This window comes from Eptatretus burgeri, chromosome 3, assembly GCF_056783735.1.
Source record: "Eptatretus burgeri isolate ZD-2024b chromosome 3, Ebu_testis_v1, whole genome shotgun sequence".
Lineage (NCBI taxonomy): Eukaryota > Metazoa > Chordata > Myxini > Myxiniformes > Myxinidae > Eptatretus > Eptatretus burgeri.
The window spans coordinates 45,877,210-45,902,241 of NC_140963.1; the positions used below are offsets into that span (position 1 = coordinate 45,877,210).

Genomic DNA, 25,032 nt, shown 5'->3' on the forward strand with positions numbered 1-25,032 from the left:
CCATACCTTGGCAGCCGTTGAGTCAAGTAGCCATCTTTTTGCATTCGTCGGTTAACCTTAAAGATCCCACAATGTCTTTTGCAATCAGTAGGTGAGTTATTGCCAACACACCCGAAGAAATGACAAATTCCTGACCAAATCACCTTCAATCAGATGTCAGGCTTGACCATCCAGCTCTTGAAAGATTTGGGTGAAAAAACTTTCCTGACCTACCCAATAAGAAGGTGGGACTAAATGGGGCTATTAAAAATGTGGTCGTAGTTCTAGATGAAAGATAAAAACTGTCAGTTTCAACACAGTTTTAACTGAGATCGTTTGATCGAGTTTAATATTTAATCAGTCATGCCCAAGAATGAGTGGAGCAGAGCAGTACATCTGCCAAAAACGGAAGAGTTGTTTCAAGCTATGCTGCAGGTAGAATTCAATCTCTCAAGTGTGTATCACACTTCGGGATGCAACATTTCACTTTTTCCAAAAGTTAATGGAACATTTCAGGAGAGACATTTACATGTTCACAAAATCTTTCGCCTCTTACAAGTAAAAACCCTGAACTACTTGGATGTTATGGCCTCTTTAACTTCTGCTTTCAAGCCATTATTTCTTCCAACCGTTTTTTTCTGCTTCTGTGGATAATTTTTCTTTCTCAAACTCACATGCTGTAATTAGAGACACCAATGCACATTTTCAAAGCCTTTGAGCATGAGGGGCTATCCAACAGCAATCCAATACAAAATCTATAGAGGTTTCTCACTTGGTGATTTTGTGGAATGTGCTGAGAAGGTTTTTTCCATCATGTTAAACAGAGGATATTTGGCCAATTGTTTCATCAGGTCTTGTGAGAATGTCTTTCGACTCCATCATCACTATTTATTAAAGTTTGGTCGGTTTTCATGTCAACAAGTTCCTCTTGCATTTGATATAATAATAATGAATTAATTATTTTGGTGAGGTATATTCTTTAATTAATATTATTGGATAAACATATATATGTATTCAATAAAGAAGGTATTTTGATAAATAAGGAAATATTATTTATAAAACATATTATAGATAAGCATTAAAATAATTTGTTGGTAGTTGCTAGGTTATGCAGTGCAGCATGTTAAAATCGGTTATTAATGACAGTTTGAATATTTGAATTAACGTTTGAGTCTATGGTTAGATGGAGGTGCTGTGTAATGGACATGTCTTCAAGATAAAGTGTTTAGCACTGAATATATTATCAAATAAAGTGCTGTATGATTAAAGTTATTCATATGAAGTAATACTTTTAATAAAAGTAGTAATTATGTAAGTTTGAATAAGGATATTGCATTGCTGTGTTGACCGACTGTCTGGACCCCACTTTGAAGTTGTGGGTCCATTGATGATGAGTAATTTACTGATGTTGACCTGCAACTGAGGTTGTGGATCCACCGTTTGGAGAGGTTCTGGGCTGAAAGGATCGAAACCTCGATGAAAAACGGTGCCCAGCTGATGATCCGGGCAGTTGGGAAATCAGTAAATTGCTTATAAGTTAAGGTGATAACTTCAAATGAAATAACTTTTGTAAGGACTTACCAGAACATAATGTGTGTGTATGTGTGTGTGTTTTTTGCAGGATGTGTATATGTCAGTATATATTATGCCTGGTATTGGCTTTATGGTTAAGGTGGTGGGCTTGGAATGGTTGGGGTGGTGGGCTTGGGATCCCAGGATCCTGAGTTCAAATCCCCTTTCGCTGTTCAATTAATACCAGGTGGAGTTGACTCTGCCTGTCATCCTTCCGAGGTTGGCAAAATGAGTGCCAGCTTGCTGGTATCCTGTATCGGAGTGGAGACCTGTCCAGGATTGTGCCCAATAGTCAAGGAGACTGCTTAACCAGCACCAATGCTCTGCACAGAGTATGGTCCCAATGGATGGATGGAATGGATTTGTATGTGCATATGTGTGTGCATGTACTGTTATGTCTGGCTTCCTTCTTGAGACGATGATGCAGTAATTGGTCTTTATTTTGATTACCTAAGCCAGTGACATCACCACCTGTTGGGTCCACCATTTTGTAGATCATCCATATTGTAAACAATCCACATCTGGATCAGAATCGCTAAATATGTCTGGAGAATATCCTCAACTGTAAGTGGCTCTAGCTAATCTGATGTTGTCAGTTATTGAGATAAGCAGATCAGGCACCTGTGTATCCAGAAATTAGAAGTCGCTGAGGTCACAGGTCCCTACAGCTTGCCAGGAAACACTAATTCGAGCAGCTTCTTTATCTACAGCATCCCAATATCTCTCGTTATTGAGTTAAAACTTCCTCCGACAACACAAAGGAGTCTGTGAAAGCTTATAAGAGCTTGGACGGCCACATATATTTTGTGGCCTGCTGGGTTTGTGGGATGCACACTTGGAATGTGCCAGAGAAACAGAGGGTATTGGTGATATCAATAGCAAGTACCGACCAATACTAATGAGCAACGTAAATTTATAAATCTCTGTGGGGCTGATTCATTGTTCTGTTCATGCTCTATCATACTATGAATAGTGGAACTTCTATCAACGGGTTGCTCAGTAGAGTCCCAGCTCTTCTACAACCCCAATTGAGCCAAACCAATCACCTAATGATCCAAATTAGCATTGGTTGTAAAGTCTACCCTGACAAATGAATGGAGAGTGTATACTGGAATGCTTTATAGCTTATATAATAATTAGCTGTGCCTATACATTGCTTCGCTGATGGGTTTAAGACATCATGTTGTACTTCACAAACATATTGCATATCTGCCTGTGCATCTCAATGAGATTGTAAAATCCTCATTGAGACTCACAGATAGATAAGTGTTTGAAACTCACAGATCGATCATTGAGATTCACAGATATGAGGTCCGTCTAAAAAGTAACGGGACTGACTTCACAGAAATTTTATTCCAAAAAATATATTGAAATCACAGCTTGTCCCCTTCAAAATAGTTTCCCTCCAGTCTCACACACTTGTCCATCCTCTTCTTCCATGCTTCGATGCACCCCCGGAAGGCTTCTTCTGGAATCCTCCGGAGCTCCGTCGTCATGGCCCTTTTGATGACCTCCACATCAGGAAATCAGGCCCCATTGATCACCCCCTTGAGCTTGGGGAATAGGAAAAAAATCACAAGGGGCCAAGTCTAGCGAATACGGGGGTTGCTCCAGAGTTGGCACGTTCCTCCCCACCAGAAACTGTCGGATGCTCAGGGCACTGTGAGCAGGGGAGTTGTCATGGTGGAGTACCCAGGCGTTGTTCTCCCACAGATCCCTCCTCTTGTCCCGGATAGATCTCATGAGGCGCCAGAAGATCTCCGTGTACATGTATTGATTCACTGTTTCACCCTGTGGTAGAAACTCGAAGTGGACGATGCCCTCGATGTCAAAAAACGTGATGAGGATCACCTTGACTTTCGACTTCGACATCCTTGCTTTCTTTGGCCTTGGTGATGCCGGACTTTTCCACTGACGACTCTACCGTTTGGTCTCGGGATCGTATTTGAATATCCACGATTCATCGCCAGTAATGACTCTCCCAAGCAGGTCTGGATCATCCTCGAGGCGCTCGATAATGTCTTGACAGGCAGTGACTATTTGCGCTTTCTGGTCCTCGGCCAACAGCTTGGGGACCGTCTTTGCACACACCTTGCACATTTTTGAGATTTTCAGTGATGATGCTCCAGACAGTATCCTTGTTGATGGAAAGTTCCTCAGCAATCATCCGCACCGTGAGTTGATGATCTGCGTGCACCATCTGCTTCATTTGCTCGATGTTGTCCGCCGTTGAAGGTCTTCAAGACCGTGGATCGTCTTCAACCTCCTCCCGTCCCACTGTGAACCTCTTGTGCCATTCAAATGCACGTGTACGTGACATCGTTTCTTCCCCATAGACTTGCTGCAGCATTGCGAAGGATTTGGAAAGTGTTTTGCCAAGCTTGGCAAGAAACTTCAGATTGGCTCTCTGCTCACGACTCATAGCGCGACGACTCAGACGAGACAATGTGTAAAGCACGACGTGTAAAAAAATCACACAATAAGCGCAGTCAACCATCACCAATCATATATATTGCTGGAATGTTGCGAAAGACTGTGACGCAACCCGTTCATTCAAGTTGTGTAAGTGGAGCACACAGCAGGCTCAGTCCCATTACTTTTTAGATGGACCTTGTACATTAAGCGTTTCAGGTTCTCGGTTGCTCTACATTGCTCTAGGTTAGTGAGTTCCTCCCTCCAGATCAATAAGTCTGCATATCTGGTCTGCAACATATCTGGTCCAGGAACAAGTTTCCTGGACCAGATATTTTGTGTTTTACTGTTTTATTTTCATTCCTGCGTTGCTGGTCATGTTTTCGTCCAATTATATGTGCCGAACCCACACCTTGTGGTGTTGAATTAGCGAATTTTTGTTCCTGGTAAAGTCCAGCCTACTCATGGAGGGTTGGCGAGTTGGGTTGTTGCTTCTGCCTTCTGCCTTCGTTGTTAACTGCACATCCTTCGTTTTCACTCTTTTTCTCAGAGATATTGTTACTTCTGATCCCTCAGCTTAATCCTTTCCTCTCCTCTCTCCAAAAAAGATACAAAAAAAACCTCTTCTTCACTTCAAACCACCACCTCCCCCCCCCACCCTAAACAACAGGAAAACCAAACTCAATGTGCCCTGCACAGTTTCTCCTTCATTCCCTCTCCCTTCTCCTTTTCATTATCCCCAAACTGAATCTTCACTGAATAAAACATTTCTTCCTTTATGAGCTTTTAATTACATTTAAAAAAAACACTATAAAATGTATTTTAGAATGCTTCTGATCTCCTTTCTACTCCGTCAGGAACAATTCATTCATTCTTCTTTTTCATCAAAAACTCTTCTTCTTTTTCACAAGGCTTATTTCACAAAACTTTCTCACTCCTAAACACATAGTTCATTCAGCCTCTCATACTTACAACCCAATTGTCCTCCATGCCTTCAATGGAAAACATTATTGCTACCCCACCCATGAAACCATTGTTATGGATCAATCAAATGCACCACAAAATTGGAAATGTTAAAGCGTATATTGTGGCAAAAGGCAACTTAAATTATATAAGTATTGTACTTACTGTGCTGAAGAGCACTCGTATAAACGGCTGCATACACATGTGGCGCTCGGCAGAGTACATGAATGTCAGTATTACTTTGAGCAAGGCTGTGTTTAGGCTAAAATGTCCGAATAACATGACGGCAATACTCCTACATGAAAGAGAAACAGACTGGGAGAAAGAGTTGTTATGGAGAGAGAGTCTTTGAAGTTACCAAGGCACGCAGACACCTTGACGCCAGGCCTTGGAGTGACTTTGTGTGAGACACAATATAAGAATGAGTACAAAGGAGAGGAGAGGGAACACGATGTAACTCGAGAGAAGCTACAGCTGGGTGCATGGTACGTCCAAGTTGCAGCATGTGGCCGAGTTCATTTTTAAAAACTGAAGCAGAATTGAAGGTCCTGAGAGGGTTGCATCATGCATGATCATGATTTAAGAGTGCTGAATGTTGACCACTGCTCTGACTCTTGAACCAGCTGCATCTTTGCGGATGCTGGTCGATTTTATCTGCTGACCAGTTGGGCTGTCGATGAAACTTGCCTATCTTATAGAACTGATATCCAAGCAGACAACCTTATCATGCTGGGGTCAGAGCGACATCCACACAGACAAATCCTCTGTGGGCATTTTGAAAAAGCAAAAGGCAAGTTCTTCATCCTCATCACTCAGCATTGCTGGCCTGCTGTGGTCCTTTAATGGCGATTAGTGGACTCAGTTAATCTGCTTGCCTCAGTGGTACGAAGATCACCCTCTGGGGATTCGCAACGCGAGCAGCCATTTGGACTTCATTACGCGAGCACTTCCGAGGCAACAGAGACTGCTTTGAACGTGAACTCAACCGACTTTGACACAAATTTGTACACTGCTGTTTTTTTAAAATAATTTAAGAATAGGGTGCATGAGATAAGTCGCCGACTTGAAAGTTGAGTTAATTCAAAACTACATTGAAGCCTGTCATGAGTAACTTTGGGGAGTTTTAAAACATTGAACCTGGCATGAGTGACTGGGGGAATTTTAAAATCATTGAGTGTTTCTTTTAAAATTATTGTGATGGAATCTTATTAAATGGTATTTGTGTTTGAAAGGTAGACATTAGGTTTTAATACATTTTAAGTATCCTTCTGTTTTGTGTCGTATGCTGGTTTCACCTGTTAAACAATAAATGGGACACACTGTGGTCCGCAAAGTTTGTCTTCCGTGCTCTCCTTAGATTAACTGGGGCACTCGCTCCGGTTCAGGGAGGCAGCACGTAACACCATATATCCAGTTTGGCAATCCTGACAAGTCCATTTGGTAGGAGGTTGTATTCACATGACATTCAATTCCCCTTCAAGCCCATTCATGGAGTCAAACCCCTCCATGTCAGTACTCTGACCCCTCTCTGCTTCTAGCTCATCCCATCCCTTCTCAGCTTCCCCCCCCCCCCCTTTCCGCCCCTCTCAACGTCTTTCCATCCCCTCTTGGCTTGTCCTGTCCCTAAACTTTCCCTCCCCACACGTAACTTTCCAGCTCCCCCCTGCCCCCCCCCCCGCCTGCACCTTCTCAGTTTCCCACTGCCCCACACCTGCTCAGCTTCACCAAAGCTCCCCTCCACCCCCTGCCCCACTTCTCCTTACTCATATCCACATTTCTCTGTTCCTAGATGTGTGGACTTCAAACATCCAAGTTCTCTACTTCAACCTGACAGATCTCATAATCCAGGTCACTGCCGATAAGCCAGACATCTGTTTAACAGAATATCCCACAGTAAGAACAGGGAAATATCCCACAGAATATCCCTGACTCCTTGGTGTCACTCGCTGGCTCTTGTCTCCTCTGGCTTGATTGACCTGAACCCTGTCCTGGTGGCTGAGTTGCACTGTCCATCAAGAACTCCATTTCTCACTCTGCGCGTATTGCTCTTTCAACTCCCAAACTCCAGGAGGAGGTCTGGGTGGAACTTCCCCCTCTGCTCCTACCTCATGTGTGTCAGGTCAGGTCAGGTCAGATTAGATGTGACTTGCTGCAGGTATCATGTAAACCTGTACTAACCTGTTCCATGGTCGGGTTGTCGGCGACTAAACCGTCTCCCCCACCAGGTTTTTTGGTGAGGAGGGTGTTTGGATATGGACACCCAGCAGGATTAAAAACAAAACCTGTCAAAGGGCGGAGGAGCTCTTTGTGAGCCAACAGCCATCCATATCTAGTGCCCATCTGTGTCTGCGGACGTCCTTTTGCAGTTGGGTTACTTCTTATTAGGAGGTTGGTGGCAGGATTTGCACTCCGGCCACCGTAAAACCCTTCATTCCGCAAAACACAAAAACGTAAAGAAATCTGAAAACTCACTCCATGGGAGTACCTCCTGTGCAGCTTCCCTTCGCAGGGCAGCTCACCGGATGATGGGATTGGGGTAAAGTCTTCGGAACCCCCAATCTTTGATGATGGGAGGGAAACCACAGGGTCGCATTCCTGGGTCATATTGCGGAAGAGTGTGTATAAATGGTGCTGTGGTGTCCTTCACCAGATGGCGGTCTCCTTGGGTTCACCTGAGGCGGTCCCTTCGGGTGGGGCCTGGAATGTCCTATCCCGAAGAGAGGATGATCACCTGTCTCTGTTATCATCTGAGATCAAGTGTTTGGACATCGGTATTGCTGCACTCTCTGAGGTTCGGAGACCGGATTGCGGCGAGATCATGGTGGGTGGTTACACCTACTATTGGTCTGGTTGCTCTGATGGTGACCATTCCCAAGGAGTTGCTGTAGCTATGTCCAATAAGCTGACTCCAATGATAGTTGAGGTAATACCAGTCAACGAGCGTATTATGAGACGAAGGATTCGTCACTCCTTAGGTGTCATTTCACTGGTCTCTGTTTATGCTCCGACTGAGGCGAGTGACCTCACCGTGAAGGATGCATTCTGCGCCACACTCGAGTCTGTGGTTGATCAGTGCCCCAGACGAGATACACTTCTCGTCTTGGGGGATTTCAATGCATTGACTGGAACTGAAAGGGATGGTTATGAGGTGTGTGATGATCCCCATGGATGAGGAACTTTGTAATCCAGAATAGCACTAAGTTTCTTGACTTTGCAAGAAGTCATGGACTTAGGGGTGGCCGGTTCATGGTTTCAGCGCCCACAAGCTCATGACTGGGCTTGGTATTCCAATGCTGGCGGTGTGGCAAAGGAGATTGACCATGTCATCGTTGATGGTCGCTGGAGGATGATCCAGAACTTCAGGGTCTACCAGAGTGCTCAGTTTCTCAATACTGACCACCGGCTTGTTGGAGCAACTCTGAAGTTGCACCTGAGATCCAGGAGAATGGTACCATCCCAGCCTAGGCTGGATGTTGGCAAGCTCAAGGATGAGAGGGTAGCTGAGGAGTTTGCAAACAGGCTGAATGGACATTTGGGGTGTCTGGGTGCTTTGGGAGATCCTGAAGAGTTGTGGAGTGCCTTCAAGATCACCGTCCTTGATGTTGTCGGTGGATGTGTTGGAACTCACCGTAGGGAAAATAAGAATTTTGTCTCCCAAGGGACACTGGATACCATTGACCAGATTTGCAGGGCTAGGCTGAATGGCAGAGTGAGCTGTTCAGGGAGCTGAGGCATAAAACTATACGTGTGCTTTGGGTGGACAAGGAGGCCTATGTGTGAGGGGGTAGAGCATCACCTGTGGTCAAGTGATTCTCATTCTGCTTACAGGGGACTTCGAGCATTGCGTTCATCCAAGCCCATCCCTCGGTGTACTGCAGTTAGAGCAGAGGGTGGTAGGCTCTTGAGAGAGGAGTCCGAAGTGAAGGCCCACTGGGCCGGTTACTTTGAGCGGTTGTACCAGGCTGATCCACCAGCTGTCGAGTTGGACATCAAGGGTGTTACAATTCCTGTTGCTGACCCTCCAATCAACTGTTGTCCACCTTCGCTTGTGGAAACACAGGCTGCGGTGAACCCTTTGAAATGGGGTAAAGCTCCAGGGATCTGTGGCATCCATGCTGAACTTCTGAAGGCTGGTGGAAATGCTGCACTCGTGTCGTTGCATGCAGTTTTGTGCTCTGCCTGGAACACAGGCATCATCCCAACTGATTAGAAGAGGGGCCTTGTTGTCCCTCTCTGGAAAGGGAAGGATGATCACCAAGACTGCAACAACTACCGAGGGGTGACGCTTCTCTCAGTGCCGGGCAAGGTCTTCACTCACCCAATTCTTGATAGGGTTCGCCACCATCTGCTTGAGCACCACCGCCCAGAGCAGTCAGGCTTTATACCAAAGAGGTCAATGATTGACCGTATCCTTGCTCTTCGTGTCCTCACCAAACGCAGACGAGAGTTTCGGCAGGGACTTCTTGCAGCCTTTGTTGATCTCTGAAAAGTGTTCGATTCAGTGAATCGGGATGTCCTCTGAAGGATTCTTGGTCTTCGTGGGGTGCAACCAAAACTGATCGGTCTGATGTCTGAACTCTACTCTGGTACTGAGAGTGCTGTGAGATGTGGTGGTACCATCTCTGACTTATTTCCACTTGTTACTGGAGTTCATCAGGGGGTGTGTACTGGCCCCCACACTTTTCAGCACTTGTATGGACTGGATTCTCGAGAGGATGTCAGAGAGATCAAGCTGCGGTGCATCGTTTGGGAATGTCAAGATCTCTGACCTTGATTTCGCAGATGATGCAGTCATCTTTGCGGAGATTTTAGATATCCTTTTGGGGGCCCTCGAGGTGCTGAAAGAGTAGTCTGAGCCGCTGGAATTACAGGTTTCCTGGGTCAAAACTAAGATCCAGGCTTTCAATGACATCTTGGATGCCACTGTCCTGTCTGTGTCTGTTTGTGGTGAGGATGTTGAGGTCGTGGAGAGATTCACTTACTTTGGCAGTGATATTCATGTGTCTGCCGGCTGTGAGTCAGAGGTCAATAGATGTCTGGGTCGGGCCTGGGGAGTCATGGATTCACTGGATCATGGGGTGTGGCGCTGCCGATACCTGTGCGGGAGGATGAAAGTCCGAGTCTTCAGGTCCTTGGTGCTTCCAATCTTGCTCTATGGATGCGAGACTTGGACTTTGATCAAGGATCTGAGACAGAGACTTAATTCCTTTGGTACCAGGTCTCTTCGGAGAATCCTTGGCTATCACTGGTCGGACTTTGTGTCCAACGAGCGGTTGCTGAGAGAGACTCAAATGAGATTTGTTGCCTGCATAGTCCGTGAGTGTGAGCTGCGGCTGTATGGACATGTGGCTCGTTTTCCTGATGCTGATCCTGCTCACCATATTCTCTCAGCGAGGGAATCTCGTGAGTGGAGGAGGCCAATAGGCCAACCACGTGCCTCATGGTTTCAGCAGGTTGATCGGCATCTCAAGGAGATGGGGATGAGCCAGGCATCTGCCTGGGGGATGGCCAGACGGAGGCCCCTGGAGTCCCGGCGGGAAGTGTAAGCAGCGACGCGCTGCTCTGGCACATGCTCCCATACCTGACCTGACCTACCTCATGTTTTGCCACTGTGTTGTACCATCCTCCAACCAGTGATGACTCCATTGACGTCTCTCTTAGATGACATGGACCAACTCTCTCTCATCTTCATATGTGGTGAATTCAATTGTCAACTTGCCAATTGGCTGGGTGTTGGTACTTCTCTCAACAGCCATGGCAATTCAACAAATGACTTCTGTGACTTCATTGGACTAACTCAATCTGTAAACTTTCTCACTTGGATTTTTGTCAAGGGCAAATCCTCCCTTCTGGATTTGGTTATGAACGACTTCCCCATTAATGTCTCATGCTCTTTCTCTGCTCCAACTGATTCATCAGATCATGTGCTTGTGAAGGTCAACGTCTCTCTCGCCCTTCTCAGAGAACAGCCTCAGCATCGGCAGTCTGGCAGTTCACTCACGCAAACTGTCAGGGACTGTAAGCAGCCATTGCTCTTCAGGACTGGTCTCCTATATCTACCGCCTGTATCTACTGATAATAACTCGGCCTTTGAATTCATCCACAGTCACCTGCTCTCCATTATGCTTGCATTCATCCCATCTCATCTTCGGTTATCATCCCCATCTTCCCGCCCTTGGTACACTGAATCCTATGCTGAGGCAGTTGCCTTGAAACAACTTTAATTCGCCTCCCCTCCTGGAAGACAAATTCATCTGAAGGCAACCTCAGATCATTCCACAAATCCCGGAACAAGTGTTCGTCTACTCTCAAGAGAGCCAGAAGACACATCTGTCCAACCTCAAGATTGGACTTTCAACCTTGTCCCCCTCCTAAATCTGTCTCTGGACTATGCTCCCCTTCCATCCCTTCCCTCCCTTCAAATAGCACCATAGCCAACTTTGCTCATGAGAAGGCAGAATGCCTCAATTCTGTGTTTGCTTTGAAATATTGTTTCCCCAACCCCTCGCTCTCTGTGCCCATCGAACCTACACACCCACCCTCTGCTGGACTCAGTGTCTTTGCCACCTGAGAATGTGGATGCTATTGGCAACCCTCCACTCTAACTGTGCAACTGGACAAGGCATCATCAGCTCACGTGTCCCAAACACCTGCTTTGCTGCTCTCACACTTCCTTTCTCTGCCCTTCCAAACTCATCAGTTGCCTTAAGTCACATTCCATCTGCTGGGAAGTCATCCAACAACACTGCATTCCATAAAAGCTGCAAAAACTGTTCCCGCAAGGTGCAAAAATGATTTACTGCACACCTATGAACTTACTTCCAATCATCACCAAGTTCAAGCCCCGTTGGCGCTGAATTAAAATACACCATAACAGGAGGTTGACTCAGCCTGTCATCCTTCCAAGGTCAGCAAAATGAGCACCAGTGTACTGGTAAGGGGGACACTGCATCAGCGGCATAGCTGCGGTCCCAACCAATGATGCAACCAGTGGCCACAGGCTGCACTAGAGAGAGAGAGAGAGAGAGAGAGAGAGAGAGAGAGAGAGAGAGAGAGAGAGAGAGAGAGAGAGAGAGAGAGAGAGAGAGAGAGAGATAGATAGATAGATAGATAGATAGATAGATAGATAGATAGATAGATAGATAGATAGATAGATAGATAGATAGATAGAGATAGAGATATGGAGATGACGTAAATAATTCCTTCTTTCTTACGACCTCATCTCAGATTTTCCATTCGGATTCAGACCAGGTCATTTTTTGGTTACTAACTTTCTCCACTCTCGTATCCAACATGTGGCTCTCAATGGAATCCTTTCATCTCCTCTTCCTGTCAAGGCTCCAGTGCCCCAACACAGTGTTCTGGGCCCCCATTATCTTCCTATTTTTCATCAACGATATCTATGATTCTCTGAAAATTCCTCTATATCTCTGCTGGTGACTCCACCCATTTCTGGGACATCCCTCTTTCTTCAGATAAACAGTCAGCAGCCTTTTTCCTCTCTTCAGACCTTGACAAAATCACAAACTGGTCGAACACTTTGAATATGTCTTTCAATCCCGAGAAATCATCCACTCTCACTTTCTCTCCACAAAGATCGAATGGCAATCCCTCTCATCGACTTTCCAAACAACCTTCTCAAAGAAGTTCAGTCACTTAAACTCTCAGGGCTCATTCTCAATCATGATCTTTCTTGGACAAACCCCGTTTCAAAGTTTGCCTCCAAAACCAATCACCGATTGGGCATCCTCCATCATGCAAAGTTCTTCCTTGGCACACCGAAACTCATATCCAACTTCAAAGCCTGCAACTGCAGCTTGATATAATATTGCTCTCCCATCTGGGCTGGCACCCCTGCCTCACATATTGCTCAGCTTGTCACCATCAAAGCCAAGGCCTGCAAGATCATTGGAATCTCCCACACTGAAGCTGACTGTGGGCCTATCACTTAGCCATCGCAGACAGGTTGGTGGTTTCTCTTTCTCTTTCCACCTCCTTTTTGGTCTTGCACTCTCTGCCTTCTTTGTGCTTTGTACCCCCACCTCAAGGTTTCTGCAGGGTGCACGTGGTCCATCAGCAACCCACTTCTCGTGAAATTCCCAAAATCCAGAATCACTGCTCACCTCCACTCATTTGTCTCTTTCTTTTTCCACCCATGGAACCAACTTCCACATTCCCTTCATTCTCAGTCTTCCCTCCAGGTCTTCAAGATAGCTGTCCACCACCATTTCACAGCATATCCCAGCCAAACCATGGTTTTTTTCTACCCACATTAAACCATCCCCACCTGTCCCCCCCCCCACAATTTTCAAGCTTTTCCTTCCCAAAAACTTGCTTGTGTATCTATCTTTTCCCATCCCCTGCATTTTCACTAATCCTTCATCCTTTCCCGTATCCCTTATCCGTCTCCATCTATTTTGTACCTCTGCACTCCTGTTGGCATTTCCCCATTTTCTTTCTGCTCTTCCTTTTGTTCTGTTGCATCCTGTTCGATTCTGTGTTCTATCTCATCCACAAACCTTGACTCTGTATACAAAAAAAGAAGAAAAGAAAACGAGGTGAAATGCACAAAAAAGGATATTTTATAACATGCAGTTGCTCTTCTTGTTGAGGCTGTCATCATGGCTGTAGTTGTTTGTGTGCTCCTTCCATGTCTGTCACGCTTTATTCGAAAAGGTTCCTTGCTGTGGTAGAATAATATAAATGGTATTGTTGGAACTTCAGCATGAAGCTCTAAATCTTTCTTCTTCTTCTTCTTCTACTTCTTCCTCTTCCTCTTCCTCTTCTTCCCCTAATCCCATGCAGAAAGACAGACTTTTAAAACCGGCATCTTTGTTTCAACGGACACAAATTTATGTTTCAAGTAAATTGATTACTAGCTTTACAACTGTCCCATTTTAAAAATTAAACAACAACAGGAACCCTTTGAAATAAAGATGCATTGATGGAAGGACACATTAGCAGCTATTCATCTACCCTGGCCCTCTGAGTCCACTGGGAATCGGTAGAAACTAAGCCCTGGCTTATCTCCCCTCCGATTAGTGCAACAATATACACAAGTCTCAGACATTGTAAATAGCAGCAATGATTTGGGCAATAAAAAACACTCAGTGTGCCGGTCAAGTTTGACCTACCATAAACAAAGGCACGTGATCTTGTAACTTCATGTGAGAAACCTAAGTAGTGAAACGAAAGGATAAACACTGAAATCGTCTGGACAGTACATCAGCCAGTTACAACTGATAATGGATGAAATCAACAATACATTGATTTATGAATGCCAACCACCGTGGTAAGCCAGGAAAAGCTTGTTTTGGGTGTTTACCCTTCATCAGAACAAAAGAGAAAGAATGGATAGGGTATGGGTGAGGGTTTATATATCAGCTGAGGGTGAGTTATAACTGAGTCTGGATGAGCCATATAAACACACTCATTGAGAGATCAGTGGTTTCATCATCTGATTGATTTATCATCAAAATAATGGGTTCTTGTTGTCATAGAATGAATATTGGATTGGGAGTAAATTGTGAATTCAGCCTGCGGACTGCATCATTACTGAGATACAACCGTGCCTCTGACGCAGTGCCCCAGATTGGTTCATCCAGGAATTTGTAATTTGTTGATGGTGCTGACACTAATTCTTTCTTCCTATAAGCAAAAGACACACCATGGGATGTTTAACGTCCACCTAGTAATGCTGGCAGATGGGACACTCCGTCCATCCACGGTACGGCACACACACGTCTGCCTCGCCCTGCCTGTAAAACACCGGATGACAGTTTATAACTGGATTGAGATTCAAATTCAGGGTAGAAAGAAAAAGAGTGAATCTGCAAAACAGGAAGAAAATGCAGAAGAAAAGCTATCAAAGGTGAGAATTTGGGAAATTTGATTTCACGTCTTCAAAATGTGTTAGCTCCGACAGACAAATGCCCCGATGCAATATAATTTGGATGTCTCGGCATTAACCTTGAAATACTTAATATTTCTTTTAATTTTTCTGCATTCGTTCATTCAAAAAATTGAGGACGCTTTAAATAAATATTTTCTTTTCTGGGTGATCCATGTCAAGGAGTCCACATGCATGAATCATTTGAAAACCTTGGTTTCGGTGATATACACTAAACTTTTGGCATCATGACAGCTGACTGCAGGCAGAAGCTGATGTATCATGTAATTTCCTCAATTGGTGGGAATTATGTTTGATAATAAGACAGGTGACTCCAGTATCCAACATTTCAAAAAAACGTGGTGAAATGTTCTGATAGTAAATATGCCAAACGAATAATCACAGCCATGGCTTGATTTGCACAGAAATAAGATGTGAATGTTGTTGAGGCTGTGTGGTCTTGCGTGCAAATTGATTTGGTCACATTGTTTGGAGACTACTCGATATCCATGGATTGATGGATGGTGGCATGAAGGCAAGGTGTAATACTCTGTGTATTCAAAGAAGGCCTCACCTACAAAGTACAACTTGATTGTACAACTTATTTATCTTCATTATATATTTTATGTGATTATCCATTTATTCCAGTAATACATTCACTATCTCACTATAATTGCTCGTTTTGTGTTTATCACTTGTACGTCAACATAAACATCTTCAATATCCTATAATCGTAGGAAAAAACAATGAGATCATATGATTATTACATTTTTATTGTTATATTTAGACTTTCACAATCAAAACATTTGAATTTTCAGGCATAAAAAGTGGTTGAGCCAGGTCGCTTGACCCGAACGATCTTGGAACATGCAAACAGTCGTATTTTAGTGCTGAGAATGTTGAATTAACCACGATAAAACTGTTGCTTTAATTCAAGATGCAAGTAGCACTCTTTGTTGTATGAATTGCAAGTTTATGGAGAACAAACAAACGAGTCTCATGTGTACTAGCATGTTCTAATTGGAATGTTTGTGGATACTCTGCTGACTCAATAATGACTCTCATGGATAGGGTAATCTGCCAAGTTTTCTCGAAATGTGATGCTATCCACACTTTTAATACTCTCAACCCAACTTAGGATAGACAATTAAACATATAGAAAGGAAATGCTGCCCAAATTCCCTTAACTGAATAAGAAATAAAACACATTTGCCCAATTATGTGTTTTATGTAAAAGAAAATATGAATAGTTTGCAGGACTTGGACTTCATTGGAAAAGGGAATTCAAGTAGTGGGATGTGAGTGAGTAAAATGTTGCTTTATGATCTCAATCCAATTTTGCATCAAGTTTTGATGACATCTATCTATACATTATAGAGTGAGTGACACTCTCGAAGCTGATTGTTAAATTTTATTTTTGAGGAAAATCTGTTTTGGGTCTTCCAACAGAAGTAATCCTTTATTCCAAAGTGTCTGTTTAATATCCCGCCCCCTCCCGGAGGGAGGGAGCGGGATATTGTAATCATCCGGTTTGTTTGTCTGTTTGTTTGTCTGCCTGTCTGTTAGCAACTTTACAGAAAAATTGCTTTAGCAAACACTATCAAATTTAATCCACATGTGGGCAATGAACCTTGGACGACCCCATTAACTTTTGGGTCCAATTGGATCAAAGGTCAAGGTCAAGGTCACGAAAAGATCAAAATCGTTTTTTGCTCATAACTTCGTCAAAAATGATCTGATTTACTTCAAACTAAGCTTATAGTGAACATTATTCTATTTGTCACTTATAATCCTACCCATTCCTATAGTGAAAAATGCATATTTGTGAAGATCGGTCAGGTCCGAAGTTTTGGGGGTCATGGCCATCGGTCAAAATTACAAATTTTCCATTAAAACTAAAACATAGTTACTTAAATACAACTTCATGGGAAAATGGCTGGCTCAAACACTGTCAAATTGTATCCACAGGTGGGTAATGAACTTCGGACGACCCCATTAACTTTTGGGTCCAATTATGTCAAAGGTCAAAGTCAGGTCATGAAAAGGTCAAAATCTTTTTCGCTCATAACTTCGTCAAAAATGGTTTAATTGACTTCAAACTAAGACTAAAATATTCCTTATTCTATTCCTCATAATCAACATTCAGGTTAGGGATGTATCAAATTTAAATTTGATCCCCAAAATAACTTTATGCCTTAAATGGGTGGGATTTGTTGTGCATGGCACCACTTGTTGAAAAATGTAATCGACTTCAACTCTGACTATAATTGCTCAAATTTCAGGGGTCCTGCACAAAAATGAGAAATCGAAGTACTTTAAGCCTGATATACATTTTCAAATGGTCCACAGGTTTTAAGCTGAGGAGGCGAAGCGTGCTCGTGCAGCAGACCGAAGGTGGCTTGGATGACTGCCCTTATCTGGCTGAGGCAGTTTCTTGCATTAACACCACCTGTGTCCAATGGAAGCCAACAAAACGCGCCAAGTGTGTGGCCCACAAAGGCTCAAGCTGTGGATCTGGCTTTCTACAACAAAAAGTGACATGTGTGGACGATCTGGGTGAGTTCTTGCCCCTCACCTTGTTCTACGATTTGCAAAAAGGTCCACCAAGGATAGCTTATGTAAACACCATGACAAAAGATCATTAGGATTTGAGAATTTATCATGCATGCCTTTTTTGAGTGAACCAAACATGTCCTGAACATTGCATGCACAATGCTGGGTGCAGTGCAGCAATTTGACATCAGAAAGAATACATGATGAAGTGTTTTTATGAGTGTGTGAGATGAGTTGTTATCCACAGTTTTGTTGTTATCTTTGTTTCCTCATTATCTTTCCTGTGAATGAGAAAGGATGCTTGTTGTTTATGTTTTCTTGTGCTGTGCATTTTCTGTCAAACTGTTGGAACAAGCTTTGTTATGGGCTTCATGGACAAACTTTCAGATGAGATTATAAAATTTCTTTCTCTCCAATTGATTTGTCATAACATTCACGGACTACTTTAAACAATTACTCAATGATTGACTCTGCTTTTTGTTTTTTTGAAAATAATGTTTTCTTCACTCTGCCATTTTTTGTTTACTTTCTGTCTCCAAATCCATATTTCAAAAAGACTTTTGATAGCCATATTTTTTCAAAGTATGCTTTTAAACTATAAACTCCCTTCTTTTTTTTTAATTTCTGTCTCCAATTTCTTCATCTTCCATGAGCCTGAACAAATGTGAAGTTTTATTGCACACCATAAATTCAATAATATTCTTCCTTCCCCATTCAGAGCAAGCAAGGCGATGTCCTTTGTAATAGTGGGCTATTTACTGACATTTGTTAAACATAGCCCACTATTACAAGGGAAATTGTCTCTCCAGCTCTTCCAGTTTCTGGCAGTGGCAGCTTTTCTTCTTTTCTCAAACTAACCCAACTCTAAAATGAAGCAAACTGCTCCAAATTTGTGTCAATTGCCATTGACTTTTGTTTGTGGTGATTGTTGTTTGTATGTTGTGCTCATTGCCGTGTCTTTTGCATGCCCACTTGGTTATTTTGATCCTGTGTGTCTGCCTCGACAAGTTGGGCCAACCCATTCCCCCACCCCTCCACCCCCAACTCGCACACCCACTTGTCATGCCTGTCTTCCCATCGTTTCTGTATCCCAATTCCCACCCTCGCTCTCAATCTTCCCAACACATTCTATAAAAAGTAACAACCAAAAATCAACAAAAAGGCAGTGTACCTCATGTTTTGATCGTCCATCTCGTTTCTTGTTGGCCACTTGTTCGACAGGATCTGCGTGTTATTCACCCTTCCTCAACTTTATCTTTCGTCAAACTCATCCTTTTCCACCCTGCCTCAAAAGCAATCTTTTGAGCTCACCTGGACTTTAGTCAGGTGAGCTTATGTAATCAAACAGTATCCATAGGTGAGTGAGGGAGTGAGTGAGTGAGTCATTCAGTCAACACTTCAGTCATTATCGCTGGAACCATGAACAAGCAGATAGTTTTGATGAATCTTTGCCACAAACTTCATATCTGATGCCCAATGAAGGTGTATTGACCACATCAAAATCTACACATTAATTTAGGGGGTCTATGGGGTTTTTTGACCCTCCTTAAAATAGGTATTTGCTCTCTTATCCAAAACTGCACACATGTTTTCGATGAAACTTGACCACAACCACCAAAGTGTATCAACTGCATCAAGATCTGCATTCATGAAAGGGGTCTTCTGGGGGTGGGGGGGAGTTTGACCCCCCCAAATAGGTATGTGCTCTCTTCTCCGAAACTACACACACAAATTTGATGAAACGACCTCAACCTTCATCACCAGTAATGCGCCAAAGTGTGTTGACTGAATCAAAATCTGTGCTCATGACGGGGGTCGAGGTGCAGGGTTTGACCCTCCAAAATAGGTATATGCTCTCTTCTCCAAAACTACACACATGATATTGATGAAACTTGACCTCAACCACCGAAGTATATCAACCACATCGAAATCTGCGCTCATTTATTGAGGTATACGTGGGGTGGGGGAGGGGTTGACCCCTCCAAATAGGTATTTGCTCTCTTCTCCAACTACACTTGCAATTTTGATGAAACTTCACCACAACCTTCATCACCCGTGATGTACAAACGTTTGTTCATGGAATTAGAAAGAATCAGGTTCAAAGAGGGTCTGTCTGTAGGTGGTTTGAGTGACTTGCTCGTGATCCAGGTGAACTTCAGGATGCTTGGTCCTTTTCTAATCTACACAGTAGGAGAACACAAAATGGATGAGGACTAAAGAGAACCAAAGGAACAGCAGTGAGAGAGGGGGAAAACACACCGCCAGCAGGGATGAGGGACAAAATAGGGGGACACTTGGAGAAACTAGAATGGCACTCGGTAGAGTGCATACTATACCTCTGCCAGGCTGAACAGTTTACATTTTGCATCCCACTGAAAGGCTGGATCTGCTGACCGGAACCAAAATTTTAATTGGCTTGTTCCTGTCATCTAATCAACTCATCCACCAACTTTTGTCACAATTCATCCACAACTTTTTGAGATATCGTGCGATATATTGTTTTTGGTCCCATTTCTCAATGGTGAAGAATCGCTTATAAAAATTAAAAAAAATTATCTTTTCCGGATCCAGATTCAGATCCTCTACCAAAATCTAATCAATTTGTCCTTGTGACACACCCAAGCTGTCCACCAAATTTGGTCTCCATGGCCGAGTTTAAGCAAAAAATACCACTGCTGAGACCACAGAATAAGGTGAAAAGACTGAAATTTGCAAGACAACACAAAGATTGGGAGAGTGAATAATGGAAGCAGGTGCTCTGGTCTGACTAATCGAAGTTTGAACTTTTTTGATCGAAGAAATGCATGTTCGCATACAAAAGATCAGGATAACGTTACAAGAAGCAATGTTTGAAGTCCACTGATATGGTAGGCTCTGTGACTGTCTGGGGTTATGTCAGCTTTTTTTTGAAGGAAAACTTGCTAAAACCAATGGGACACCAACAAAAGAGAAGTACAAGCAGATAATGCAGCAAGATGCAGTTCCTTGTGGAAATCGTTGAATCGGAAGAGGATTCATTTTCCAATAAGATAATCCAAAACACACTTCCATTTTCGTAAAACAGTATTTGGAGAACACGGTTACAGCTGGTGTGGTCACCAAGTGCTAGAAAGGCCACCCAGAGTCCGTACATGACTCCTCTTGAGGCCACATGGGATTACCTGGAAACAGAGACGAACAAGAGGAAACAACTAACCTTACAAAACTGTGGAATGTACGACAATATACTTGGCACAATTGGCACATTGGCACAATATCTCTGGAAGAGTGCTTCAGTCGTATGTAGGAAGCATGGATAAAAGAGGAATGGCACTCAAGAAGGCAAAAGGTAGACAAAGTATTGAAATGATACTATAAAATGACACTATTCTTGTTATTTACTGACGCAGTTTGTTACATGTGCATTTATAAAGGCTCTTTATCTATACGAATAAGTGTGTGTGTGTGTGTGTGTGTGTGTGTGTGTGTGTGTGTGTGTGTGTGTGTGTGTGTGTGTGTGTGTGTGTGTGTGTGTGTGTGTGTGTGTGTGTGTGTGTGTGTGTGTGTGTGCGCGCGCGCGCATGCGCATGTCTCCCACATAAATCCAAAACCATGAAATCTAGCAGCCTGAAGCATTGCATGCATACTATGAAATATCCAAGGAAGTGCATGACTGAAAATTGGGTGTTTAGGTTAATTAAAAAGCCCATTTTGAAGAAAATTAACGGCCTTATTTAATTATATCCTTTATCAGGCACTTCCTCGGCCACCTCGTTCTTTGGGGTCTTAAGGCGTATCCTTGGTAACTTCGCTGGAGTCTGAAGCCACCATGTTTTTTTGGCCTTCTCAACCATGCCTTGACTTGGAACAGGCCGCAACAATTTTTTCATGATAAAGTTTTTTTTTTTTCACTTTCCTCACTCACATTATCGAATTCCTGTTCATCATAGCTACAAATCGCTGGATACATTGCAATGCTAATAAGCGCCCAGAGATGCCAGCGTTCGTGGCTTTATTTCATTTCCAAACATGCCATAACCTCTAGAATCACTTAAACCAAGACAAATTACAACATTTAAGCTCCAGAAGTGAACTTAGCAGCAGTTCCGACTGCTTAGGAAATGTTAATTTGTCTAATTGGGACATGTTTGACATTATGGGCATCTCCGGGAGGTGTGTGTTTAACATGACGGTTCGATGATTGCTAATCGCTTGCCAAGTGAGCTGTTACTTATCAAGCATTTAATTGTCGTGCTTGCTTGAGTACTGAAGCCACTTTCCGAGCACTATACAGTCGATAGCGGTACAGTTTGTGTCTTGATCGGGATGTGCAGTGGGCAGTTGCGACAAGGTAGAGGTACATGCAATTCTAAATTAGTAATTTTATATGAACCAGGTGTGCTTTACAAATGCTATATGATTTCTCTTTGTGAGCTTCAAAGGAAAATACATTTTATGACACCCGATTTCCGAGTCGTTTGCCATATTAGCATGTTTTCTGAATTACAGAAGCAATGTTTTTTTCCACCCATCACATGACGATTGGCAACACATCTCTTTGAAATGTCGACAATGTAACATTGGGTTTTTTCATTTTTATTTTTAGTTATACATTGTTGAGGCTCGTATGAGAGCTAACAAACAGAACGTACAACAAGAGGAGCAGGAGACAGGGGCGGGAGAGGGAATGAAAAAAACAGTGTGGAACAGATACATGAGGAGATCTGTGTAAGGGAGAGGGATGGGATGGGGTACACAGGGTAAACAAGATGGACATTATCCGGACTTTCAGGTCCTAACACGACAGGGACTTTCAGGTAAGAAAGCAGGGAATTTGAAGGAGGTGGGTTTGGGTTGGATTAATGGGGATATAAAAGATCATGGTTTTGGATGTGGAAAGATAAGAGATGGTGGTGAACAGACGTTTTGGAGACCTCAAGGGAAAAGTGGGATTGAAGAGAGTGTGGAAATTTGTTCCAAAGGTGGGAAAAAGAGGAATGAGAGTGAAGGTGAGCAGTGATTCTTTATTTTGGTAGTTTCACCAGAAGGGGGTTGCTGGTAGACTTTGAGCGCCCTGCGGAAATACGGCGGGGGGTGGGGGGGGGTTAGGGTTAGTCGTTATATATTATACATTATAAATCATTATTGATGATGATAGGAAAGTGATGGTGTCTTGCAAAAACGTTTCTCTATGGAATATTGGGAAAATCTATTTTTAATAGAGTGATAATTCATTTGTCCTTTGTTTGAAATTAAAATTTATTTTCTATTATTCATGACGAATCGCTCCATGATTCTGTAAGTCATTTGTGGTACCATTTAAATGGCATCATTCTTTCTTCCTCTCAATGGATGCGTACATCATGGACAGAGCAGGTGGGGTGAGGCCAGAGAGGAGACAGTAGAAGACAGAAAGACTGCCAACCTGCCTGCGGTGAGAGAGGATACCAATTATCCCAAATGCCTTTGTTGGTTTCCACAGCAAAGATGATAGGCATGAGCAACTGCCCAGAGTGGAGAGCAGTCCTCCATCAGACTGTGGACGAAAGCTTGTTATGTGGTCAGGAGCTCAGGTATGCCAAGGAAGGACTTTGCATGATGGATGATGCCCATTCAGCGACTGGTTTTGGAGGCCAGCTTGCAAATGTGGTTTTTCCCAAGAAAGATCATAGCAGATAGTGAGACTCAGAAGCTTGAATGAATGGACTTCTTCAGAAGAATTGTTGAGAAAGTAGATGGAGTGGTGGGGGGGGGAGGGGGGGTTACAGATGGTCCTTCTGGAGAGACATAGTGAGTGTGTGAGATTTGTCTGGATTGAAAGACATGTTCCACGTGTTGGACCAGTTTTTGATTTAATCCAGATCTGCAGTGAGCGAAGAAGCTGCTGCTTGCCGATCTGAGGGAAGGTAGATGGTACGGCAGAGGGTGGAGTCATCAGCAAAGAGATAAAGAGGATTTTCCAGAGTCAGAGACATCATTGATGAAAATGAGAAAAAGCACAGGGCCCAGAACGCTACCTTGAGGAACTCCAGCCTGGACAGGAAGGGGGGGGGGGATGAAAGAACTCCATTTCGGGCCACACGCTGGCTTGGATACCATAGGAAGAGAGTTTGGTGAGCAGGGCAGGGTGCCAGACCGTATGAAAAGCATGTGATATTTGTTCATTGAAATTCACTCAAAACAAGCGGGAAAGTTACTCAAGGTTTTTGAGCGTATACATTATGTACTGTAATCGGTAATCACACTGATTTCAATCAGCCGATTACCGAAATATTGCTGATATTGGCTAAGCACAAATATAGTTACGTGTGTGTGTGTGTGTGTGTGTGTGTGTGTGTGTGTGTGTGTGTGTGTGTGTGTGTGTGTGTGTGTGTGTGTGTGTGTGTGTTTTGTGTGTTGTTCACAAAGCATAAAATATTCTCTCTGAAAACTCCCCTACCCCTCACCATTATCTCCTCCTCTCTCTCTCTCTGTGTCTCTCGATCTCTGGATGTATCCGGATGGTCATTATTTCTGGACTGTGGTTATCTCCATTTGTGTCTGGACAGTGGTTATGTCCGGCCGGGTTTGTCTCCAACCGTGTCTGGATGTTTTTTATCTCTGGACGTGTCCAGATGGGAGTTTGCCTCCGGATGGGAGTTTGTCTTCAGGTTGGAGTTTATCTCCGGACGTGTCCAGATGGAAGTTTGTCTCTGGGTAGTATTTAATGTATGACTGGTAGAAAATGGATTTCAGACATTGTTTTGTTTCCATATTCATTGTTATTCCATGCAGAATCATTTTGATGAAACATTATAAATCGTTATTGACACTCCACCGCACATCTGCCTTCCCTTCTTCTCACCTCTCACTGCTTCCCCTCCCTCCTCTCTCTTTCTTTCCCCCTCTCTTCTCTCCCCTCTCTCTCTCTCTTCCCCCCCCCCTCTTCACTCTCTCTCTCTCTTGCCCCTCTCTCTTTCCCATTCCTCTTCTCTCTCTCTCTTTCCCCTCCCTATTCTCTCTCTTTCCTCCTCCCTCTTCTCTCTTTCTCTCTTTCCCCTCCCTCATCCGTCTCTCTCTCTCTCTCTCTCTCTCTCTCTCTCTCTCTCTCTCTCTCTCTCTCTCTCTCTCTCTCTTGCTCTCTCTCTCTCTCTCTCTCTCTCTCTCTCTCTCTCTCTCTCTCTCTCTCTCTCTCTCTCTCTCTCTCTCTCTCTCTCTCTTTCTCTCTTTCTCTCTTTCTCTCTTTCTCTCTTTCTCTCTTTCTCTCTTTCTCTCTTTCTCTCTTTCTCTCTTTCTCTCTCTCTCTCTCTCTCTCTCTCTCTCTCTCTCTCTCTCTCTCTCTCTCTCTCTCTCTCTCTCTCTCTCTCTCTCTCTCTCTCTCTCTCTCTCTCTCTCTCTCTTTCCCCTCCCTCCTCTCTCTCTCTTCCCCTTCCCCTCCTCTTTACCCCTCCTCCTCTCTTTCTTTCTCTCTCTCTCTCTCTCTCTCTCTCTCTCTCTCTCTCTCTCTCTCTCTCTCTCTCTCTCTCTCTCTCTCTCTCTCTCTCTCTCTCTCTCTCTCTCTCTCTCTCTCTCTCTCTCTCTCTCTCTCTCTCTCTCTCTCTCTCTCTCTCTCTCTCTCTCTCTCTCTCTCTCTCTCTCTCTCTCTCTCTCTCTCTCTCTCTCTCTCTCCCCTCCCTCTCCTCCCTCTCCCCCACCCCTCTCTATCT

At 43.7% G+C, this 25,032-nt stretch overlaps 1 protein-coding gene across 1 annotated transcript in view; it reads left to right on the forward strand.

Moving 5' to 3' along the window:
- The window catches only part of LOC147029798 (thrombospondin type-1 domain-containing protein 7A-like), an 879,531-nt gene that overhangs the window by 621,651 nt on the left and 232,848 nt on the right, over window positions 1–25,032 (forward strand). The window contains exon 9 of the mRNA XM_085872138.1: window positions 17,165–17,371. Within this exon, the coding sequence (XP_085728264.1) occupies window positions 17,165–17,371 (207 nt within the window). The remainder of the gene's footprint in view (window positions 1–17,164; window positions 17,372–25,032) is intronic.